At 45.2% G+C, this 19,562-nt stretch overlaps 2 protein-coding genes across 2 annotated transcripts in view; one reads left to right on the forward strand and one right to left on the reverse strand.

Annotated features, from left to right (window-relative positions):
• The window catches only part of bsk146 (brain specific kinase 146), a 13,535-nt gene extending 4,391 nt beyond the window's left edge, over positions 1-9,144 (forward strand). Inside the window, exons 2-5 of the mRNA XM_070990055.1 lie at positions 3,316-3,584; positions 3,700-3,902; positions 4,465-4,656; positions 4,737-9,144. Coding sequence (XP_070846156.1) covers positions 3,413-3,584; positions 3,700-3,902; positions 4,465-4,656; positions 4,737-5,483 — 1,314 coding nt within the window. The 5' untranslated portion in view covers positions 3,316-3,412 and the 3' untranslated portion in view covers positions 5,484-9,144. The remainder of the gene's footprint in view (positions 1-3,315; positions 3,585-3,699; positions 3,903-4,464; positions 4,657-4,736) is intronic.
• Positions 9,145-9,673: 529 nt separating this feature from the next.
• Positions 9,674-19,180, reverse strand: LOC139349341 (transcription factor 20). Its single transcript, XM_070990054.1, has 6 exons — positions 18,988-19,180; positions 15,434-18,030; positions 13,811-13,904; positions 13,409-13,458; positions 13,184-13,255; positions 9,674-12,181 (listed from the first exon to the last, which is right to left on the reverse strand). The coding sequence occupies exons 2-5, from the start codon at positions 18,023-18,025 to the stop codon at positions 13,208-13,210; spliced, it is 2,784 nt and encodes a 927-aa protein (XP_070846155.1). The 5' UTR covers positions 18,026-18,030; positions 18,988-19,180; the 3' UTR covers positions 9,674-12,181; positions 13,184-13,207.
• Positions 19,181-19,562: the final 382 nt, after the last annotated feature.

Below are 19,562 nucleotides of genomic sequence, written 5' to 3' on the forward strand. Positions count from 1 at the left end.
ATGGTGGGATTATCAGAGTTTATATGCTGAAAACAGCTGCCTGCTGCGTCCGGAAACATGGTTAGTGAGCTAAAAGATACGAACAAGCTCCCTCAGAGCTGCGTACTGAAGAGGTGAATGATAGCTCTCTGCGGGTTTGTTTCATTTGACCAGTTTTTGATATGGAAATATTGACGAGAGCAGCTTTTAGACACCAAACACACCGCACCAAGAGCGGGCAGAGCTAAAGATTTCAGGAGTGAGAGTGACAGGCTTTACCTTAATGTGCTAAACACAGTTCATCCAATTGAAAGCTTTGGTGCATATTCCAAAACTTCAGCTGCATCAGCGTCTGTCTCTGGATAATATGCAGATGTTGTATTTATTGGAGCTAACAGTTGAAATTCTCTCAATTCAAATTGTCTTTCTGGGTGTCACATGACCTGCAGTGACAACTTCAGCCACAGGGGGCTCCCTCAGAGGGAGGCGACAGGGAAGTGTGGACTTTATTGAGAGTTTTCTTTGCTGATTGTATTTGTGCAAATGGTGCAATATGAATAACGTTTTATCATTCTTACTCCTAAACTCTAACAATACTCACAATAACAGAGGTAGAGGCTTCCAGTCTAACACTTTGTGTTGCACCTTTAAGGTGAAATCAGCTGCAGTGTAAATGCATTGTTATTGCACAACATGCACATCCCATTTTTTCCCCTATCCAATCAGATTTTAGCCCTGCCAGGGGGTGGTCCACTCATTGGCTCTGCAGTTGTTTCTGCCAAGGATGTGAAATGCTTGCGAAATGCAGCTAGTTGTGCATTGAGTTACATCTATTGTTAACACTGAGCCTATGTGACGCAGCACATACACACACATGCGCACGCGCACAGAGTGGGATAGCAGACTTCCGCTCCACATGAAGAGCCGACATTTGTCCTGACCTGATGACTCATTCAGCGATGAGTCTAAAGCTGTTTCTATATAAATACAGATGCAGCTCTCTATGCGGTAGACACAAACAAACACACACACACACACACACACACACACACACACGTATGTTCATCTGAGCTGAGATCATAGAGATATGCAGAGAGGGTGTGGGATGTCTGCTGGGAGTGTCTGTTCTGTACTCTCACACACACACACACAAGCATTAGATCTGAATGCTCAGCCTCCCAAATATCCAGCGCGTCCTCTCTTCTGCGAGCATGTGTGTGACGACCACCAGCTGAAACCAGGCTGTGTGTTAATCCCCATTAAATGAAAAGTTTGAGTGGATTGTCGCTGTGTTAATGTGGTTACGCTCACACTGATTATTGTTTTAATGTAGTTAAGATCATCAGATTTAAGGTGGAATTCAAGGCAGTTTTCTTCATTCACCAGCGTGATCCACTCCAATCAACACTGCTTCCCAGGGAATCTGGGTACATTTGCTAAAAGCAGTAAGACAATTGAAACTCATCAAACGGGAACAGTCTGCACATGTGACTACTGACTGATATCCAGACTTGATTTTACATAGACGTCTGGATACTAGAACGAGTAGCGAGTGACGATCACTGTAAGCTGGATGCTTAACAGCAGAAAGGATGGGAAAGAGAAAAACACAACCGACATGGCTTGAAGGCAACAAGGAAACCTCATTTGGCACAGGTGAGCTCAGGGTGAACTGACCACCAGTCATGCAGAGATCCAACCTTAAATGCTGTTGGCCTGATGAGCCTGATGCGCAACAGGTGCGCAGGTGATTAGGCGGCAACCAGCTGAGAGTGTAGAGGACGCAGAACGCACAGTTTGTTAAGACAGAGGCAGCACATCACAGTTTTCTTGAAAACAAGCTGATGTTTAAAATGCCATATGCTGCACCTTTAAAGTTCCCCCACTGGGAGATTAAACCGTCTCTGTTCAGAAGAATTACATATTTATAAGTTTCCCCCATGCCTGAAAATAGCTTGCATTAACTCTACACCTTTGCCTTCATTTAATACATGTGGATCTGTGAATGTGCATGTGCCCCTCTTCTATCTCCACCGCTCACCTGCAGCTTGATCATACCTGCTCACACCTTTGACTCGGCTCATCAAACATAAAAACGTGCAGTTTTAAGGCAGAAATGCTCAGCCATGTTTACCGCTTACACAGGGACACACATGCATGTGTCCTGCAGTGCTATGGTAAGCACTTCTGACCCTGGACAGGAACAAATAGCCCTCTCTGTTTACAGCCCCCTGCCCTGCCTCCTGTGTGTGCGTGAGTTCGTGTGTGTTTATCACATGTGTCCAAGAGCTTTTATTTAAGGCAGAGAGCGCGCTGCAGTACATCCTCTCTGCGCTGCCATTTATCACCAAAACTGACTCATCCCTCCTCACCTGCTGGTGTCAACTGCTCTTCCTGTCCGCTTCACACAAAAAAGATTACACTCCCACAGAGGAACACAGAGGCCTGTGGAGGGGATGACAAGGTACTTCAGCTAATGTGCCGCTGTGTGTGTGCGTGTGTGTGTTTTGTCACATCGCTGGTGACTTAACATGCGATGAAGCAGGTCATGACTGCTCGCAGCTGCTTGGAATGTTCTTTTCTGCATCCCGAAATGAGATGGTGCGAAGGGGTTTAACTCTTTGAAGGATTTGGGAAAAACATCAGATGAATAGACTCCAGATTGTCGGGGATTTGTGTTGATGATGAATATGAGAGCGGGCCAAGTGCTGCCAGTTTTTCCTGCGAGCGACGACAGGAAGCAGATTCACGAGTGTCACCTCAGGGATGCGGGGAGGCTGCTTTCCCGCACTTCAGGTTATGTAATGAGTGTGTGAGTCTGTACATGCAGACTCCTGTATTTCCTCCACGTGCCTGGATCTATAGAGGGTCGGGACTTGGCAGTTGCTCAGCAAGAAAAAAAGAAAGCAATCACTAAGAATAATCACACTGCAGCAGGGAATGGATTTGCTCGAAAGGACTGTTATTGGCTGTTTGTGTGTGTGTGTGTGTGTGTGTGTGTGTGTGTGTGTGTGCGCTCACAGCTCGGCTCTGGCATCCCCCTTGGCGAGTAGCATTTAGAATTACTTAAGCCTCCACTGCAGATAATTAGCATTTTCAGTGACTATCACACTGCAGATCAGAACAGACTGTGAGCTGCAACATCGACGGCTTGTTGTCCATCATTGACCTTGAAAAAGCAACAGAAATGTCAGAAATACCCTCTCCCATCTGCAGCCCTTAAGGGGAAACGTTGTGTAACTTGTGCATCCTGTATGTTTCTTCAATGTGTCCATATCTTCACAAAAAAAAAGAAAAAAAAAGAAGTTAAAAATGTCCTCTCTTGTTTCTGCACAGTGACACCAGGTGTTAGCTGCCGCTGCTGCTCTTGTCCTGCCCGAGCATCCACTCCTCTGTTTTCTCCCCCGGTCCATCCCCTCAAACGGTTTCCAGAATGAGCTCCTCTCCGCTGGTGTCTCGAGCCAACATGGACATCCTGGATGAGCTGCAGCTGATCGCGGCCCAGAACCTGGAGAGGCTGGAGGTCAACAAGTACTATGAGGTGATCAGGGAGCTGGGCAAGGGCACCTACGGCAAGGTGGACCTGGTCATCCACAAGATCAGAGGTGAGGGGACACGTATACGCAAGCATTCTCGCAAACAGCAATAATCTAAATAAGCAAAAATAAACAGTAACACCAAAGTCAATGAGGTTATTTTTCTTCCATTTCACCCCAAAAGGTACAAAAATGGCACTCAAGTTCCTGAAGAAGAAGACAACCAAGCTGAAGTCGTTCCTGCGGGAGTACAGCATCTCGCTCTACCTGTCTCCCTGCCCCTTTATCATCAACATGTTCGGCATCGCCTTTGAGACAGACGAGTACTATGTGTTCGCACAGGAGTACGCTCTGGCGGGGGACCTCTTCGACATCATTCCTCCACAGGTGCTCCATCTCATCTTCTTCTGGTTTTTGCTTCTTTTCCAAAACATGAAGAGGAAAGGAATTGAAAGGAATTATATCACTTTATGGATCATTATGATCAATAAATTCAATCCACTAATGTCGAATTTCCCTTGAGAATATTTTCAAAGGTGCTTTAATCACATAAAAATTCTGTTTTCAGGGGCTTTAATAAAAGATTGGATTTAATGCCCGATCGCACTGACAATTCAAATGCTCAGTCAGAAAAGAAGACAAATACAAGTAGGGTGCAGAAAATCTCAGCATGATCCTGTAATTTGAAATCTTGAAATGAGATACTTAATGTATTTTCATTACACATGTACACAGGGCATTACTAAATACTCAGAGAGACTGGTGTCAAGAACCATTTGAAGCTTATGATCATGCAGTTCGATTTGCCAGTTTGATTGGACATTCTAGTCATGTGGTAGCCCGTGAATGAGCCACCCATGGCGCTGAGTGGCATGAATGAAGCAGCTTTGCCTGAACCAGCGCAATGCTCCCTTTTCCATGTGTGATCTCCCTCTGTCTGTTCCCTCAGGTTGGTCTTCCTGAGGCAGTGGCAAAGCGCTGCGTGCACCAAGTAGCCATCGCTCTTGACTACCTGCACTGTAAGAAGCTGGTCCACAGGGACATCAAGCCTGAAAACATCCTCATTTTTGACCGAGAGTGCCGCAAGGTCAAGCTGTCTGACTTTGGCATGACCCGCCGAGCTGGCTCACCTGTGAAAAGGGTGAGTAACGTTTCTATTCATGACCTCCTGCTCTCTCTTGTTTCAACCATGGCATTGACCTGTGGAGTTTTCCCCTCCAGGTGAGCGGCACCATCCCCTACACGGCCCCGGAGCTCTGCGACGTATCCCGCCACGAGGGTTTCTGCGTGGACTACAGCACTGACGTCTGGGCCTTCGGTGTGCTGCTCTTCTGTATGCTGACCGGCAACTTCCCCTGGGAGAAGGCGCTGCCCTCCGACTCCTTCTACCAGGAGTTCATCCGCTGGCAGAGGAGGAGAACAAACACGGTGCCCTCGCAGTGGAGGCGCTTCACTGAGCAGGCCCTCCGCATGTTCCGCCGGCTGCTCTCGGTGGAACAGGACCGCCGCTGCTCCGTCAAAGAGGTCTTCGGGTACTTCAGCCACTCCTGGATGCTGGACGTGGAGAACAACAATGGAAACGGCAACAGCGGAGGTGGTGGAGAGAGGGTTAACGGAGGAGGAGGGGGAGGGGGAGGAGGGGGGGTGCGGGGAGAGGTGGAAGGCACTATCTCGTCATCTTCTTCTGGAGAGGAAGATGAGGAGCTCCTTGTGGAGAGGATGAAGCAGCAGACTTTATCTCCTCTCTCCCCGCTGTCACCCCTCTCTCCCTTGTCTCCGGCAGCGGTGGAGAGGGGTGGCGGCGGGGCTAAGGGTGGGATGATGGAACCGAGCGGCGGCCACCATTTCGTTTCCGTCTCCACCAACAGCTCCGTGTCGTCCACCAACAGCTACGATCGAATGCCGCGAGAGAACAGTTCGCCGGGCGGCCGCATGCTGGTGGCTACGCCCATCGAAATCTGCGTCTGAGCACGTCAGAACGTTAACGTTGTCACAGACTCACAGCTACACACTTTTATACCTCTCATCCAACCACTCTGATGTGCATGCATGGAAAAAGAAACAAGCAGACAATGAATGCTAACACGTATCCTGTTTCAAACATCTTGAGAAAGGAAGAGCACACACATACACACACACACGGGTGATTTAGAAAGTATTCGTAAAATGTACGCAGTTTTGGTCGACGTGGTGACTCCAAGAGAAGCCCCCATTTCCACTTTGATTTCAGTGATGTGTGCAAACGCAGCTCCACGAAAAACCCACAGGAGAAACAAAAAATTGCTTCCATTTGAGATTCTGCCACTAAAACCATCTGAAAAGAAGACCAAAATGTATTTCTAAAAGCAATACTTCCAGCAAAAAAAAAAGAATAGACTCACAGAGGTGGAAGAGTGCTGTGTGATCTCTTCAGGACGTGACCGGCCGTCATTTTTTAATGAAGCCAAGGGACAAAGGATTTGTATTTTTGAAGAAGTTCAAGGAGAAAACGAGCGTGTGGTGGTTTTAAACGTTTCATGTGTAACGAAAAATGTGAAAGTGCGAGTGTGTTTGTTGTATGAATCCAAAAGAAGTGGATTTATTTTGCTTTGAGAATTTTGTTATTTATTGGAATCTAAAAAGACTACATACTCTATTTTTTCTATTGTTTTTTTTTTGTAAAGCAGCTTGCATTGATTTCCGTTCGACTTCACATTGTGATTTGGCGTTCTGGCTTCGCTGTGCCAAATCCACTTCTCTAAGCAACATGTTTGATTGGCTGCCGTAGATATCGGTTTGAATGGTGGTATATTATGTGTGAGGATTAACCAGTGGTTTTCAGACGGGATATTTTACCGTCATCGCGTCAGACTAGACCAAGAGAAGGCTTATGATGTCTCTGTTCTTCACGTCAAACATATCTACTTCACTATTGAAAGACTGTTTTGTACTCACTCTTGAAATTCTGTTTGTACGGCGTCTATTTTCTTTGAAATTTTTTTTCCCAAGAAATTCTGTTTGTATTGCTTCCGTTTTCTCCCAAGCCTTTCGCAAAATGACTGACTGAAAAAAAAAGGAAAAACGATCACTTCGCATTTTCAGTTAAAAAAAACAAAAAAACATCACAGAAGACGTTTAAGAGTCACCTTTTCTAAACTGCATGAAGAGTAGCTCAAACTTACCTTTACGGAAAATCTGAACCGGCTTTCCAAAAAAAAAAAAAAAAAAAAAATTGTGGAAAAAAAAAGGATAAAAAGAAACGTAACATGTTGTGATGTGGAATTTTCGCCGTAGCACAATTTCTTGCATTATGTCCCAGAGTGAATATTGCCGTCATGACCTCCTGAGACATCCTAGGGCTACAAAAAAAAAAGAAAAATCTAAACAATAGTTTCTATTCAGTGTGTCGTATTTGTATTGCTGTTAATGTCGTGTACATCTTACCACCTTCAGGAACAGGAAAAAAAGAAAAGCATGAGGACATAGAGCGAGAGGCTTGAACTTAAATTGCAGATACGGAAATAAATGATGTAATTTTAGAAGAGATTTCTGCTTCTAAATTGCCACTTTTAGTCAAGTAGTGTGGCCTAGATGTTTTTTTTTAACAAGGTAAAATTAACAGCAAAAAAGTACTCTGTTTCTTTCTTTGACTCATGAATATTACCTAAATAATTTGAAGAAAAAAAAGCATTGGATCATGCACAGGAATGGGCGTTTTGTGTGTTGCTTTCCGGACATAAATCTGCATGAACTTGTATGTGCTAAAGCTCTGTAGTGAAAACCTGCTCTGTGTTTCTCCCGTCACAAGCTGTAGTACTCTATAGATGTAGTATAGCTGCAAACAACATGTTTCTTTATCTTGTGAGAGTCACTGGCCTCAGCTTGGATATGCCTGACTGAGGATCAGCTCAACTCAGTTCAGCCCTTACATAAACCGTTTGGATCGCGTTCATCAAAGCTGCTCCCGGATCAGCGAGCGAGTATGCAAATGACTACATCTTGTGACAATCTCTGACCTCATCGGCAGCCTTCTGACTCAGTACAAAGGACGGTCCTGATACAGACACTGTAGCCGTGCTGTTGTCTATAGCCGCTCACTCTCCATCAGCCAGCTGCAAGCAGCACTGGCTCTGCAGCGTTTACTGTGGAAGCTCCAGCACACCAGATTCACATGTGCGAAGGCGAGATTTCATGGGGCTGTACATCACCTCATCATGTCATTCCTTCTCTGCAGTATTCTGCCTTAAATCACCCTTTTACTTCCCACATCACACAGTGTACCAAACATCCATACAAACTAACCACATGACAGATTTCGTAAATGTGGCAGCGGCGGGGCCAAGGGGTGGCCAGTGATGGCCTCTAGCAAAAGAAAGAAAAAGAAATAAACAAATGAGAAGAAACATATTTTGCTCAAACGATATGGAACACAACCCACAAGACAAAATATGTTGCGGAAACTGTTCGTTTGTTGTGCCCTCAATGCTTTAGTTAGCATCAAGCTAACTTCAGATTTGCTGTATCTACAAGTTTTCCAGCTGTGATGTCAATTTCAAAATGCTTCCAGTTGTGACAGTATATTTTACAACCGTGCTTTTTGCACTTATTCACAGAGAATTGAATTTTTTACCAGGAAGAGGTCAGAATAGAGACTCGAGCCTGGCCACCCCACTGGTCACCACACATAACATCACTTTTCTGCAAATAGCTAAGCTAGCTTGCTAACTTTTTCCTACATTATGCAGGAGTTCAATTTAAAGTGCCCTGTGGAGCTTTCATATGAACAAACTTCTGGGAGATTTACGGCCACCAGTTGGTGGCAGAATAGCATAAAACCAACTGTTCTGTGTAAGCAAGTGAGTTCTTGTATGCACAAAGGGGGAACCCACTCAAAACATTGCTTGTAGCACTCCAAGCGGTCAAAAACTCCACAGGGTACCTTTAACTTTGCAAAGTATTGTCTTTCACAGTTGAATTGGAGACAATTTTATTTGCACCTGCACTGTATGAACATGAGGTAGTGAAGTGTTCTAAAGTTCTTACTTTTATATTTCTTCAAACAAGGAGATTCATCATTATTTTGGCCCAGACTATCCAGGGCTCATTTAAACATGACAAAAGGTCCTTTAACTCTCACTTAATAATTTGTTACAGCCCATGATCTCTAATGGTGTAGCTTGGTCATCATCCAGCAGTTTAAGGTACTTAAGACTAAAGAAACAAGTTGATTTTTCAGTATAATCTCGGGATAACTTCATCATAGTGGATTTTTGCATTGTGATGCAACAATAAGACAAAACACAAGTTCGTCCTGTTAGTATCCACTGCAGCTCAGGACACGTGTCCTGGGAGGAAGGATGAGTCACACCAAACAAGACATGAAGGGATACGTCACCATCCCTGTTCTTCCTTTCAACGCCTGAATCAGTCGCTGCTGCCTCCTCACCTCATACATAACGTAACGTGTTGTAATGGACTTCCAGTGTCTTTACTGTCCGGTGACTTGTTTCAAAGCATCATGATTTTGGTGGAGTTTTAGTAAGTAGATGACCACGACACTAGAACTCGTATCTGGTTCTGTCTTTGCAATACAACTGTCTTCCTGTAAGCTGAGATTTAGTCAATAAAATGAGAATTCATGTTGGAGTGATCTTTGGTTTTTGACCTTTTTTTTTTTTTTTTTTGCTTTTTTAGCTTCAGAAGTCCAATGTGTTGTATGTGCAGTACAGTGTAGAAGCTATGGAATATAATGGCCTTGTAGTGACATGTTTGCATCAGAGCCTTATAGAATTTGGATAAATTTGGTTGAGAAAACGAAAAGAAAAATCTTAATTAGCCTTTTTTCCCAGCTTTGAAATGGTGAATAAGAAACAAGGCATTATTTAATATTAAGGAAAATATATTAGTGAATCAAAATGTTCTGTTAGTCTTTTTTGTTGTAGTTTTTCATAATTGGTGTTGTCACCAAGCCCCGCCCTTTCACTCCTCAGCTAATGCAGTGGAACTTATATTATGACAAAATAATAAAAATATGACTTTATTTAAATGAGATACTGCATTGCTAAATTGGTTCATACTTTTACACTATATGTTGCACTATTCATATTTTGTTTTCATAAGGGCTGTCATCATAAAACCAAAAGAGGTTAATCAAATTCATGCAAAAACACAGATCTCTTCCAGACTACCACAACATTGAACAAAATATTTATTTTTGACAATTACATGACCTCTGCTGCTCCAAGAGGTGACCAAGACGGTACAAAAAGTCGCCATAAAATAAAGACCGTGAAAAAAAAAAATAAAAAAATGACACGAGTCGGCAGTCCTAATCCCATGTTAAACCTAAAAACACCACAGCACTGACAAACATGTGGAGGAGGGGTTGGAATGTGATGAGTAGTGTGTACCAGGACAGAAGGCTTTGCATCTGAGGAGATAACCACATCCTGCTACATGTATCATTGCTCCAGTCGACGTGGGGTGAAAAAAAAAGAAAAGAAAAAAAAAAGACGAAAAATAACAAGATCAGAAAATAAAACTCAAATCATTAGAATATCTGAGATTCAGCCCTGAGATTAACACATGGACAACATATTTCTTAAAAATTCCAAACATTTTGGAAGAGTAAAACATATTCCAAAAGCTGTATTTGGTACACTGCAAACGACTGCCTGTAACTGAAACAAAGCACAGTGAAAATTCACTGCAACAAAATAGAAAATACACAAAAGGATGGCACAACTGAAATAAACGTGGCGATCCAGGATAAGGAGATTTGGTGCAGTGTATGAGTGTGTGTGTCCTGCTGCTGCTGCTGGTGAGACACCAAGAAGACGAAGCCTTCGGCTGCCTCTGTGTGGATATAATGGACCTCACACACTGGTGTCAGACAGCACAACGCTGCCCCTGATGGCGCGATGTGAAAGTACATAGAGACGTTACACCAACACTGATCACGGAGACTTTTCTCTAAAAAACAAACGGGCAGGCGGACAGACCAAAAGCCCTGACCTCGTCACCTGATTCAACAGATACTAATATGCTGGGAACTAATCTCAATGCATGGTTTACACAAGTCCCAGAGAGTCAGTGCGTACCTGCGTGGTCAGAGGGTTCATTAGGACTTGGTCTACTGTGCGCCTGGTATTAATAACAACAAGGTCTGCAGCAGAAAAGTGCATGCAAGCTGCCTTCAGTCATCAGGATGTCCAAAGGAAGGTGATGTACATCCGCTGATTTGTCGCTGCACCACAAGCTAATGAGAGTAGGAAAAATATTGTATACCTCTTGTATGTCAGATAAGGCTTTTTCAGAGAGGTTCAGGTGGGAAACTCACCATTTAGGCCCGAGTGAAGAGATAAAAATAGCCTACTGAAATGAGGATGGATGTAAACCAAAGTTTCTCTGTGACGCAGAAATACGCAAACATACATCCTTCTTAAAGTCAGTGACACTGAGGACGCCAAGTGGTCCTTTAATTCCACGAGACTGCTTGCTCACTCAAAGCAATACTGTGCTGCGACATTCTGAACATGAAAGGAGGCCAGAGGAGAAGTCCAAGTAAACAGCAGATGACCTGCATTGAAAGGAATCCTTTCCCAGAACGGGCTTCTCCACTAATTGAATTGAAATTCCATTAAGATGCCGACTGATTGAAGGGCCGCGCAGACCTAACGCAACATGGGCGCGTTTTCATTTCCCTGCCCGAAGTGGGACGGCAAAGTGCTTTAAGTCAAATAAAACTGGTCTCATCCTGATGGTTACACGGCTCTCTCTGAGCCACATGAGTGAGCCTGGAGCAAACAATATGACTGGAGGGGAGGAGGGGGAGGGGGCAGTCAGGTGAAGAAGGTAATACTGCAGCTGGAGCAGAGGACCGCACCTATTCAGCGCCACTCCAAAGTGCTTCCTGCAAAAACCCCTCACATGGGGGGAGAATACATTCAAACACGCTGTTCAGTCTCCTCAGTAACATCCACTGGGCCCAACATTCAGTGCACGTGTCGCCTGGGTGTATTTCAGGCGTGCCTTTAGCGCCGCTCTGTCTAACAAACCATCCAAAAGCGTGTTCGTTCAGGTACCTTGTTCTGCGAGTGTCACACCTCGACCGCCCAGCCCTTTCTATGTTCCACCTTTAAAACCAGCGTCTCTCTCGCTGGCTTGATGTTTCGGCATCGAATTGCTTTAGCAATAACTTAAAAAAAAACAAAAACAACAACACACAATCGAACCTCTTTGACGACCGCTGAAGAAGCCAATAACTCCAGGAATAAATAAACCAAATATAATCAAATACTTACAAAATCTTTAAAAAATTAAATATCTTTGATTGTTATTCATATTAAATCCAGGAAAAAATTCATATAAATAACTACAAAGTGATAACACAAATGACAAATTCAGCATGTTACTTGTGTGTGAAGTTGATGGTAGGCTTCCCCCGGCATGCGGGCGCTGCCGGCGTCCGTCTGGTGGGCACCGGCAGACCGCACTCGGGGAGGTTTCCGGTGACTGGGCTCCTCCAGTCACAGTGTCAGGGGTTAACAGTGCATTTCAAGAGCAGAGGGTGAAGTTAAGGTTTTCGGGTGCTAGCTGTCAGTCAGAAGAACCCTGGTCCACAGTTGCCATGGTTACCAGCAGAGGAGGGGGAAGGACAGCCCCTGCAGGACGCTGCAGGTGAACGTCTGGATGGACGAACAGGAAAAGTTATTTCAAAGGGAGGAATTCGCCTGAACACTTGTGTTGTTTTGGAGAAGAGGAATGCTTAAGCAGTTCGACTGGAACGTCCTGCTGGAGTTAGTAAGATTTTTATCCAGGACAAACTACATCGCCGCTGTATTGTGCCGTACAGTTACTTAGCTTGTGCATTTTATTCACTTGACTGTTTGCAGCTCAAACGTTAAGTGTTAAGCTGCCGACTTTGTCTTTTCTTTGTCACATAGCACTGCTTTGCCTGAGCACACGGGCATGGCTGGCATCAGACAGAGCATCAGTCTGCACAACAATGTTTTGCTCTTTCAGCACTAGTGGAGTTGGAGGAACTGAACCAAGTGGGGAGTTTCATGTGAAACTGACTAGTTACAACACAGAAGTTCATGTTGCCTTACACTCAAACGTATGATGACATTTAGCTGGTGCAAACGGTGGCACAACTTATCTAAAATGCACAAGCAGTTTAGTATCCTCCCACTTGAGGTGGGCGATACGACCAAAATCTCATATCCTGCTATTGCCCTTTTCATATCCACATAACAATACACATCACAATAATGCACTTTTCCAGTTTACATAAAATCACCACATGGTGAGGCCTATTTTGAGGGAGCTGCTTTTCAGGGAAGCAGCTCGCTGAATATTTTCTAAAGAAAGCTAAAATCTTTGCCTTGCACTTACACACTGCTGCATTTCATTTAAAATGTATTTTACTTGATTTTATACATTCTATGTCATCTTTTTTAACCTACATATACCATCATTTGTTGTTCTTTGCAATAAATGATACAGCATAAAATGAAACGGTAAATATTTTCTGTCATCACACAAGACATATCGTCATATCACACAGCTCCTACGCTCCCAGTTCATAACCTCTGCTCCAGACTAGTTCAGAGACTACTTTGGACAGTGATCAGTAATTTCCTCAACCCTGACACACCTCCAGACTCATGGAGGAAGTATTTACTAACCTCGTGAAGTCTCTGCTAACTTTGTCACCTGTCATCCCATCGGTTCCCAGGAGGGGCTTTGAATGTCTTGTTCTGGGGAGGAGGATGAGGAATCAAAAAAGTTCATTGTTAATAGCAGCAGACAGCCAGGTCCACTGCGACAGCAGGAACACACCGAATTGTTCTCTTTCTCAACAATATTTTCTCTCATTGGGAACATTAGACACTGCGGTTGTTTCTGCTCACCTTGTGCTTTTTACACTTCATGGAGAAATTTTCTTCAATGAGTACACAGTCTGTTAGAAGAAAAGCAGAAAAGGACTTGAAGATGCCACACTGATTCATCCAAAAGCATTCAAACACCCACACACACAAGGTCAGGCTTAGCAGAAGTGAGAATAGCCGACTGCACTTAAACAAAAAAGCTATTTACAGGCCAAACCCACACAAAGCGGATAAGGTTTGAACATGTACAACGTTAAGCAAAGACACCAGAATCTGGGATGCAGCGGTAACCCTTTAAGACTAAAAGACAAAACCAGCCACAAGCAGCTGTGCACATTGTCCCTGTAAACATGCACAAGGATATATGAGTGCACTTTGTCCCCTTGTGGCGTGTGGAGGCGGAGGGTAGAGAGCAGCACTCACCTGACTCCAGAGCACACCTGTAGTGGTACTTGTTGGGACAGCCTTTAAAGAAGCAGCCCAGCGTCGCACCTGGGTCACGACACGCCGAACACCTCTGAAAGCACAGCAGATAAAAAGGTGCGAGTGAAGACACTGTGCATGTCTGCAAACTGCATGCTTACAGGAAGAAAATGATGCATTTCCCTGGGTTTTAACGTTGCTGGAAACATCTAATGCAGGCATTATATTTTTAGACATCTGAGTGTGGAAAGGTGACCTGGCCGTGCTTATAAATCACAAGAAAATGTGTTTGCTGGAGCTCCTGAGCTCAATGCTGAGTCCTCTCTAGAGAAGCAGCATATTAAGGAAGACTCCACTCCCTGAATTTAAACAGCTTTATTTGCCAGCAATCAGGCATGTCTATGGCCCCGAAGTGAGCTAATCAAATTCAAGATGTTTAAGAATCCCAGGACCCGCAGACACATGATGAACGTAACGCCAGCATTTATCAATACTGTGAGTTTTCCTCACAAATTAGAAATCATACATTTCTGCTGTGAGTTTGATCAAGAAACACACATTCCTTGAAGAAGATGAGGAAAATATCGGTGATCATTAAATAGTGAGAGTCTCTGGAAAAACCCTTTGAGGCACTGAAACTGAACTTTGGTCACATGTGACAGCACACTAAGGGTGCGTCTGACGTGCTCAGTGGTGCTGAGTAAAGGAAAACAAAGTGCAGCTCTGAAGGGTTTGTCACTACCCACGTTATCCCCTTCGAGGTCATGAACATGGCAAACGTCCTGGCATCTTGCCTGATTTGCTGGGTCATAAGACATTTGGGTGTGCTGACATGAGCCTGAGGAGAGGATTTGCCGTGCCATGGGGTTATTTCTAAGGGAATGAGTGGCTTCAATTATTAGCTGATTAGAAGAAAGTTCATTTGCAACTATTTTAATGATCAATTAAACAATTAGTGAGCAATTCCAGCTTCTCAAATGTGAATATTTGCTTCTTTTTGTAAACAGATTTCCCCCCCGAAGCTTCTTCCTCAGAGGATGGATTTTGCTCTGTTCTTATGTACACAGCTCAGTTTGCATCATGTGAGCTCAGACTAATCCCATGATAACGGTTGGTTTTATATACATACACATATTTATGTTAAACTACTGTTTCCAAAGTGAATAATTCGCTGTTGGATCTGAAAACGTGTACAGAATTGGTGCAACAGGCAGAGAGCTCGGAGAGATCGTGCTGTTTGCTGTGGACCAGCATTAAGGCTGCATCATCACAGCAGTCCTCAGCTTTCAAAGAGCAGCTCTCTTTGAAATGCACAACAAAACCAGACCCTCAAGCAACGCTAAATCTGTCATATTGTCCAAATCACAACGGCTCAGTGTTGCATGCCCGCACCAATAACTTCTAATCTGTTTATATCCGACATAATTGTCAGTTATTCGTGTTTGGTCATGCTGTGATTTGATAACACATCTGAAATCTATTAGTATCCTGGAGGCTGAGAAAACAAGTAAGAAAACAGGCCGAGTACAAACGCATCATCATCCTCATTTCCAGCTCCGTCATATCAACCACATCCCCATGACAACAATATAGTCACATTACAGGTTTAAAGTGGAGCTTTACCGTCTCCTGGGCCACCTTGACAGCCTCTTCCAGTCCGTAGACTTTGCCCTTCACGAGGAACACGCCCGCGGACCAGACTCCGCAGTCTTCATGGAGCCAGTATTCACAGGGCTCCAGGGGCAGCACAGGGGGGCTGTACCAGTCCTCCACGTTGGCGGAGCCAGTGTCTGGCCGGGCTCGCTTAGCTGCCGGGCTGCTGGCAGCGCCACCGGTCCACCATTGCCTCTCCAGGAGGCCCTTCTCCTTCAGTCGAGCTCCTGGCCTGAGGGCGGCGGGTGGGACGGCACGCTTCCTCCCCCTGCCCCTCCTACTGCAGGACGAGGAGTCCGAATCGCTGTAGTCATCTTCATCCTCTCTGAGATCCGACATGCTAGCTGGTGTTTTGGTGCTTGGCTGGTACCCTTCGGGGTAATAGGGGCCGTGGAGGTCCCCCAGGTCCATGGCGTTGGCGGACTGCCCACACAGGCAGCAGACCAGAGAGCGCTGGTGCTGGCTGTGCGTGGACGCTCGGCCCATCTGCAGACAGGAAGTGCTGGGTACAACTGCAGAAATAAACCCGCAGGGGTGAGCCTGCTGGCCCTTCTTGTGTTGTGTCCTCACCTCCTCAGGGTAGTTGATTACAGTACACAGTGATGGCGATGACTGCTGCCGCTCCACGCGGATGAATGGGGAGAAACTGTCTACTACCCTCAAGTCCCTTTTCTCCTCCTTGTAGTTGACGTACCTCAACCTGATCTCCGGCTCCTTGGGGGAGAACATGGAGGAAGACTGGCTCGGTTTGTGTTTCTTTCGCCTACTCTTGGGAGTGCGTGCCCCCTTTGTCTTGGCAGTGGAAGATGTTTTGCTACCAGCAGCCTTGCCTTTGGCTTTGCCTTGGCTTTTCTTTGGAGATTTTGATGGTGGTGGTGGTGGTGTTGGTGGTGGAGGCGGTGGTGCTGGGGAAAATCTCGCCACAGTTTCCACTGAGGGCTCAGGGTGAGAAAGCTGCTCTGGCTCCTTCTTTGAGTTTTTGTGCACAGCAAACTGAGGGCTTTTTGGAGGTGTGCTGCTGTGGGACTTTTTAGAATTATGGATTTCTGAATCAGAGGTAGAGTCTTTGCTGCTGTCAGTGTTAATGTTATTAGTTTTTCCCCTTTTCACTGGAATTACTGCTTTTTGTTTCACTGAGAAAGACCCTCTCGTTCTGCTCGACCTTTTCCCCACTGACTGGGCGTCGCTCCTTTTAGCACTGGCTAACTTAGAAACACCTGCTGTCGACTGGGAGGCATTTGCGGTCTTATTTGTGCGAATGCATCCTGACACTTTATACCTGCTTGAATTTATGTTCATAACTATCGCCTCTAACCGCGTCCCCCTGCCGGAGCGCAATGGCAGTTTCTTCTCTTTTAAAGTTCTTTGTAGTGCCTTTGCATTCCCGTTTATGTGAGGAATGACAGCCTTGGGTTTGTTTTCCGAAAGATCTGAAGCACAAACATCATCTGTTAAGTCAATCAAAGTCCCCAACGCTGCCTTGCGTCTGTGGACAGACTGCTTGTTTTCATTGCTTGAATCTAACCTTGTGGTGCTATCGCTGACGCCAGAGCCGGGCTGAATGGCCCCCTCTGTGCTCAAGCCATCCCACGCAACCTCTTCTGTTCTCTCTAGATAAGAGTTGTCACCGCTGGGTGAGCTGGAGGTCTGAGGCAGGACGAACACGTCCTCTACGTCGTCCTGTGAGGTAGCGGAGGGGGAGACGGGGTCTTCTAGAGGACTGATGTACTCCCTGCTCAGTGTGCACAGGTCTCTAGTAGCCACGCTGTCCAGGACAACCACTGGGTCTGGTTTCTTAGACATGAGAAAGAGCACCTCGGAGCCCCCCCTCTTCTCGTCCTCCCCTTTGGTAGGGGTGAGTGTTTCCTGTGCTGATTCAGCACATACTCCTGAACTGGACCAGCTATCCCCCTGACCATTCTCCAAACCCCTGCTGTTTTCCAGAGACAGGCTATGCTCCTCTTGGTCTCCATCTCCGGAAACAACTCCACCATTGACCTCACAGGGCTCCTGCACTGGATGTACTCCCCCATCGTCCTCTGGTCCCACCTGAGTCTGAGACAATGACTGTAAAAGTTCGGTCTGAGCGGCGAGGTCCACAGGCCCGTCAACACGCTCCAAGTAATGCTGGTTGAGTGCATAGCCAGTTTCCCCAAGCCCTTCATCTGAGTCACAAGGAGGGTGGAGGGCCAACTTGCCAATGGGCGGCACGCTGCACAGAGGCGAACGCCGAGACAGGGAGTCGTGGGGGGAGAAGACGTGAGACCTGCTCACGTAGGAAAAGGTGACTGTAGTGTGGGAGAAGGCATTGTCTGGTTGAACTTGATCCCCTGATTGGAGTGTAATGTCCGAGGAGCCCGTCTCTGCGAAGGGTAATCCGGGGTTGCTGGCCGCAGAGTTTGGATACCAGCCGGGGCTCTTGACCATCCGCAGGGCATCGAGGGACGTGGCGTTGAGGACGCATTCCTCGCCTTTCCTGGTCAGGTCGATCACAGTGGCGATGCTGGAGGTGGAGAGGTCTTGAGGCTGTAGATCATCTAAGCTCCCGGGTGGCTGCTCCATAACAACTGCAATGGAGAGAAAAGTGGTAGAACTTGTGAGTTCAGTCTAACGATTTAATTACAGCAACTATTCCTCATTTTTACGTTGATAAGTGGCTCTTTATTTTCTTACTAGAGTAGACACGCTGAGCTGAAGCACAAACTTAAACCGAAGCCCTTCAACTACAGTCAGAACGTTAACAGCCAGGAAACTGACGTGCTTGAATTTCACTAACGCTGAAAAACAATGGTTAACTGACAATTTATGTTGTGGCTCGTTTCCACTTTACTATAACATTACTGAGTGTTTATAACATCAGGTTGTTAGGTTCGATGGATAATTGATAATGTCCAGCCAACCGGCTGACTTTTTACAACGTTGACAGGTCACAGTTAGCCTAGCCAAAGCTAGCGTTAGCTAGCTAGGCCCGGCTCAGCTCCGGTAACCTTCCCGTACACCTAACTACGTGAAATAAATGGCGGTTTAAAATGATTTTCATTAAAGACGTTGAGTCATACGTCATACAACGTGATTTTGCAACTTCTAACGATCGCTAGCGACAGCCTTTTCTTTCGGCGAGGTTTGCTCCTCCAAAAAACTCATTACTTGGATAAAATGGGAACTTTTATAGCTTAGTTATTCGCTATTGTCCACTGCGACTCTTAATAACTTTGTTGCAGGAACAACGGCCAAACCATTTATTAAATGTTAAATATTGACTCAAATCGTGTTGTTTGCTATATTACATTAATTCCGAATTGAAGAGCGGATCTTAACGATTGAAAGAAGTATACCTTTCCTTATCTTGGATTTCAAAATCCAACGATAAGCAAGGTATTATTTAATTGCAGGTTACTTGTCATGGAGTTTTGCAACACGTTCTCTCAATTTCAGAGCACGGTACGCGTCGGGGCAAGGCCCGGCTGGATGGAACAAAGACAGAGCGGAGGTAATACGCTGCGCTGCTGCTGATCAAAACTTACCCGGACGGGAGAGATCGTAGTGTTTGTAAACGTCCAGTTAAGAATTCGTCCCACCCTGCATCTCTTTCAACAAACCATCTACTCTAACGAATCCTAATAACACCCCAAGAGAGAGAAAATGCCCCAAATTAATTAAAGATCCACACACTTTCCAGGAACACACTACTCTGATAACAGCGTCGTCAAGTTGTTTAGAGTATAATCTCAAACTTCCGGATACTCCCTTCACAATAAAACAAATTATTATCGTGTTAGTCTTTTTTCTTTATTGCGCTTAAAACAATGCGATTAAAAAGTACAATTAAACCATATATCAAAGGAGTGGAAATTACTAAACACACATTTCCCTTAAATTTTTGCAGGAAGGCAGTTCAGTTCAGTCAGAATAATTTGCTCTTGATCCAACTGTTGCATGTAAGCTGTCATAGCCTCAGAAAACTTCGACCAGGCCAGCTAACCCAGCATAATACGCTGTCTCTTTTATTTGTTTTTACCCAGGTAACATAATTATTGGGCATTACGTTCAGGTGTGTGCTGTCTAACTGTGGGTGGCTTGACAAATGACAGTCAGCAGC

This window comes from Chaetodon trifascialis, chromosome 21 (assembly GCF_039877785.1).
Source record: "Chaetodon trifascialis isolate fChaTrf1 chromosome 21, fChaTrf1.hap1, whole genome shotgun sequence".
NCBI classification, from domain to species: domain Eukaryota; kingdom Metazoa; phylum Chordata; class Actinopteri; order Chaetodontiformes; family Chaetodontidae; genus Chaetodon; species Chaetodon trifascialis.

Coding starts and splice junctions, on each gene's coding strand:
- LOC139349341 (XM_070990054.1), bottom strand. CDS start 18,025: ATGGAGCAGCCACCCGGGAGCTTAGATGATCTACAGCCTCAAGACCTC. Junction 13,905..15,433: donor TCAAGGTGGCCCAGGAGACG/GTAAAGCTCCAC, acceptor CTGTGCTTTCAG/AGGTGTTCGGCGTGTCGTGA. Junction 13,256..13,408: donor TGAAGTGTAAAAAGCACAAG/GTGAGCAGAAAC, acceptor CCTCCTCCCCAG/AACAAGACATTCAAAGCCCC.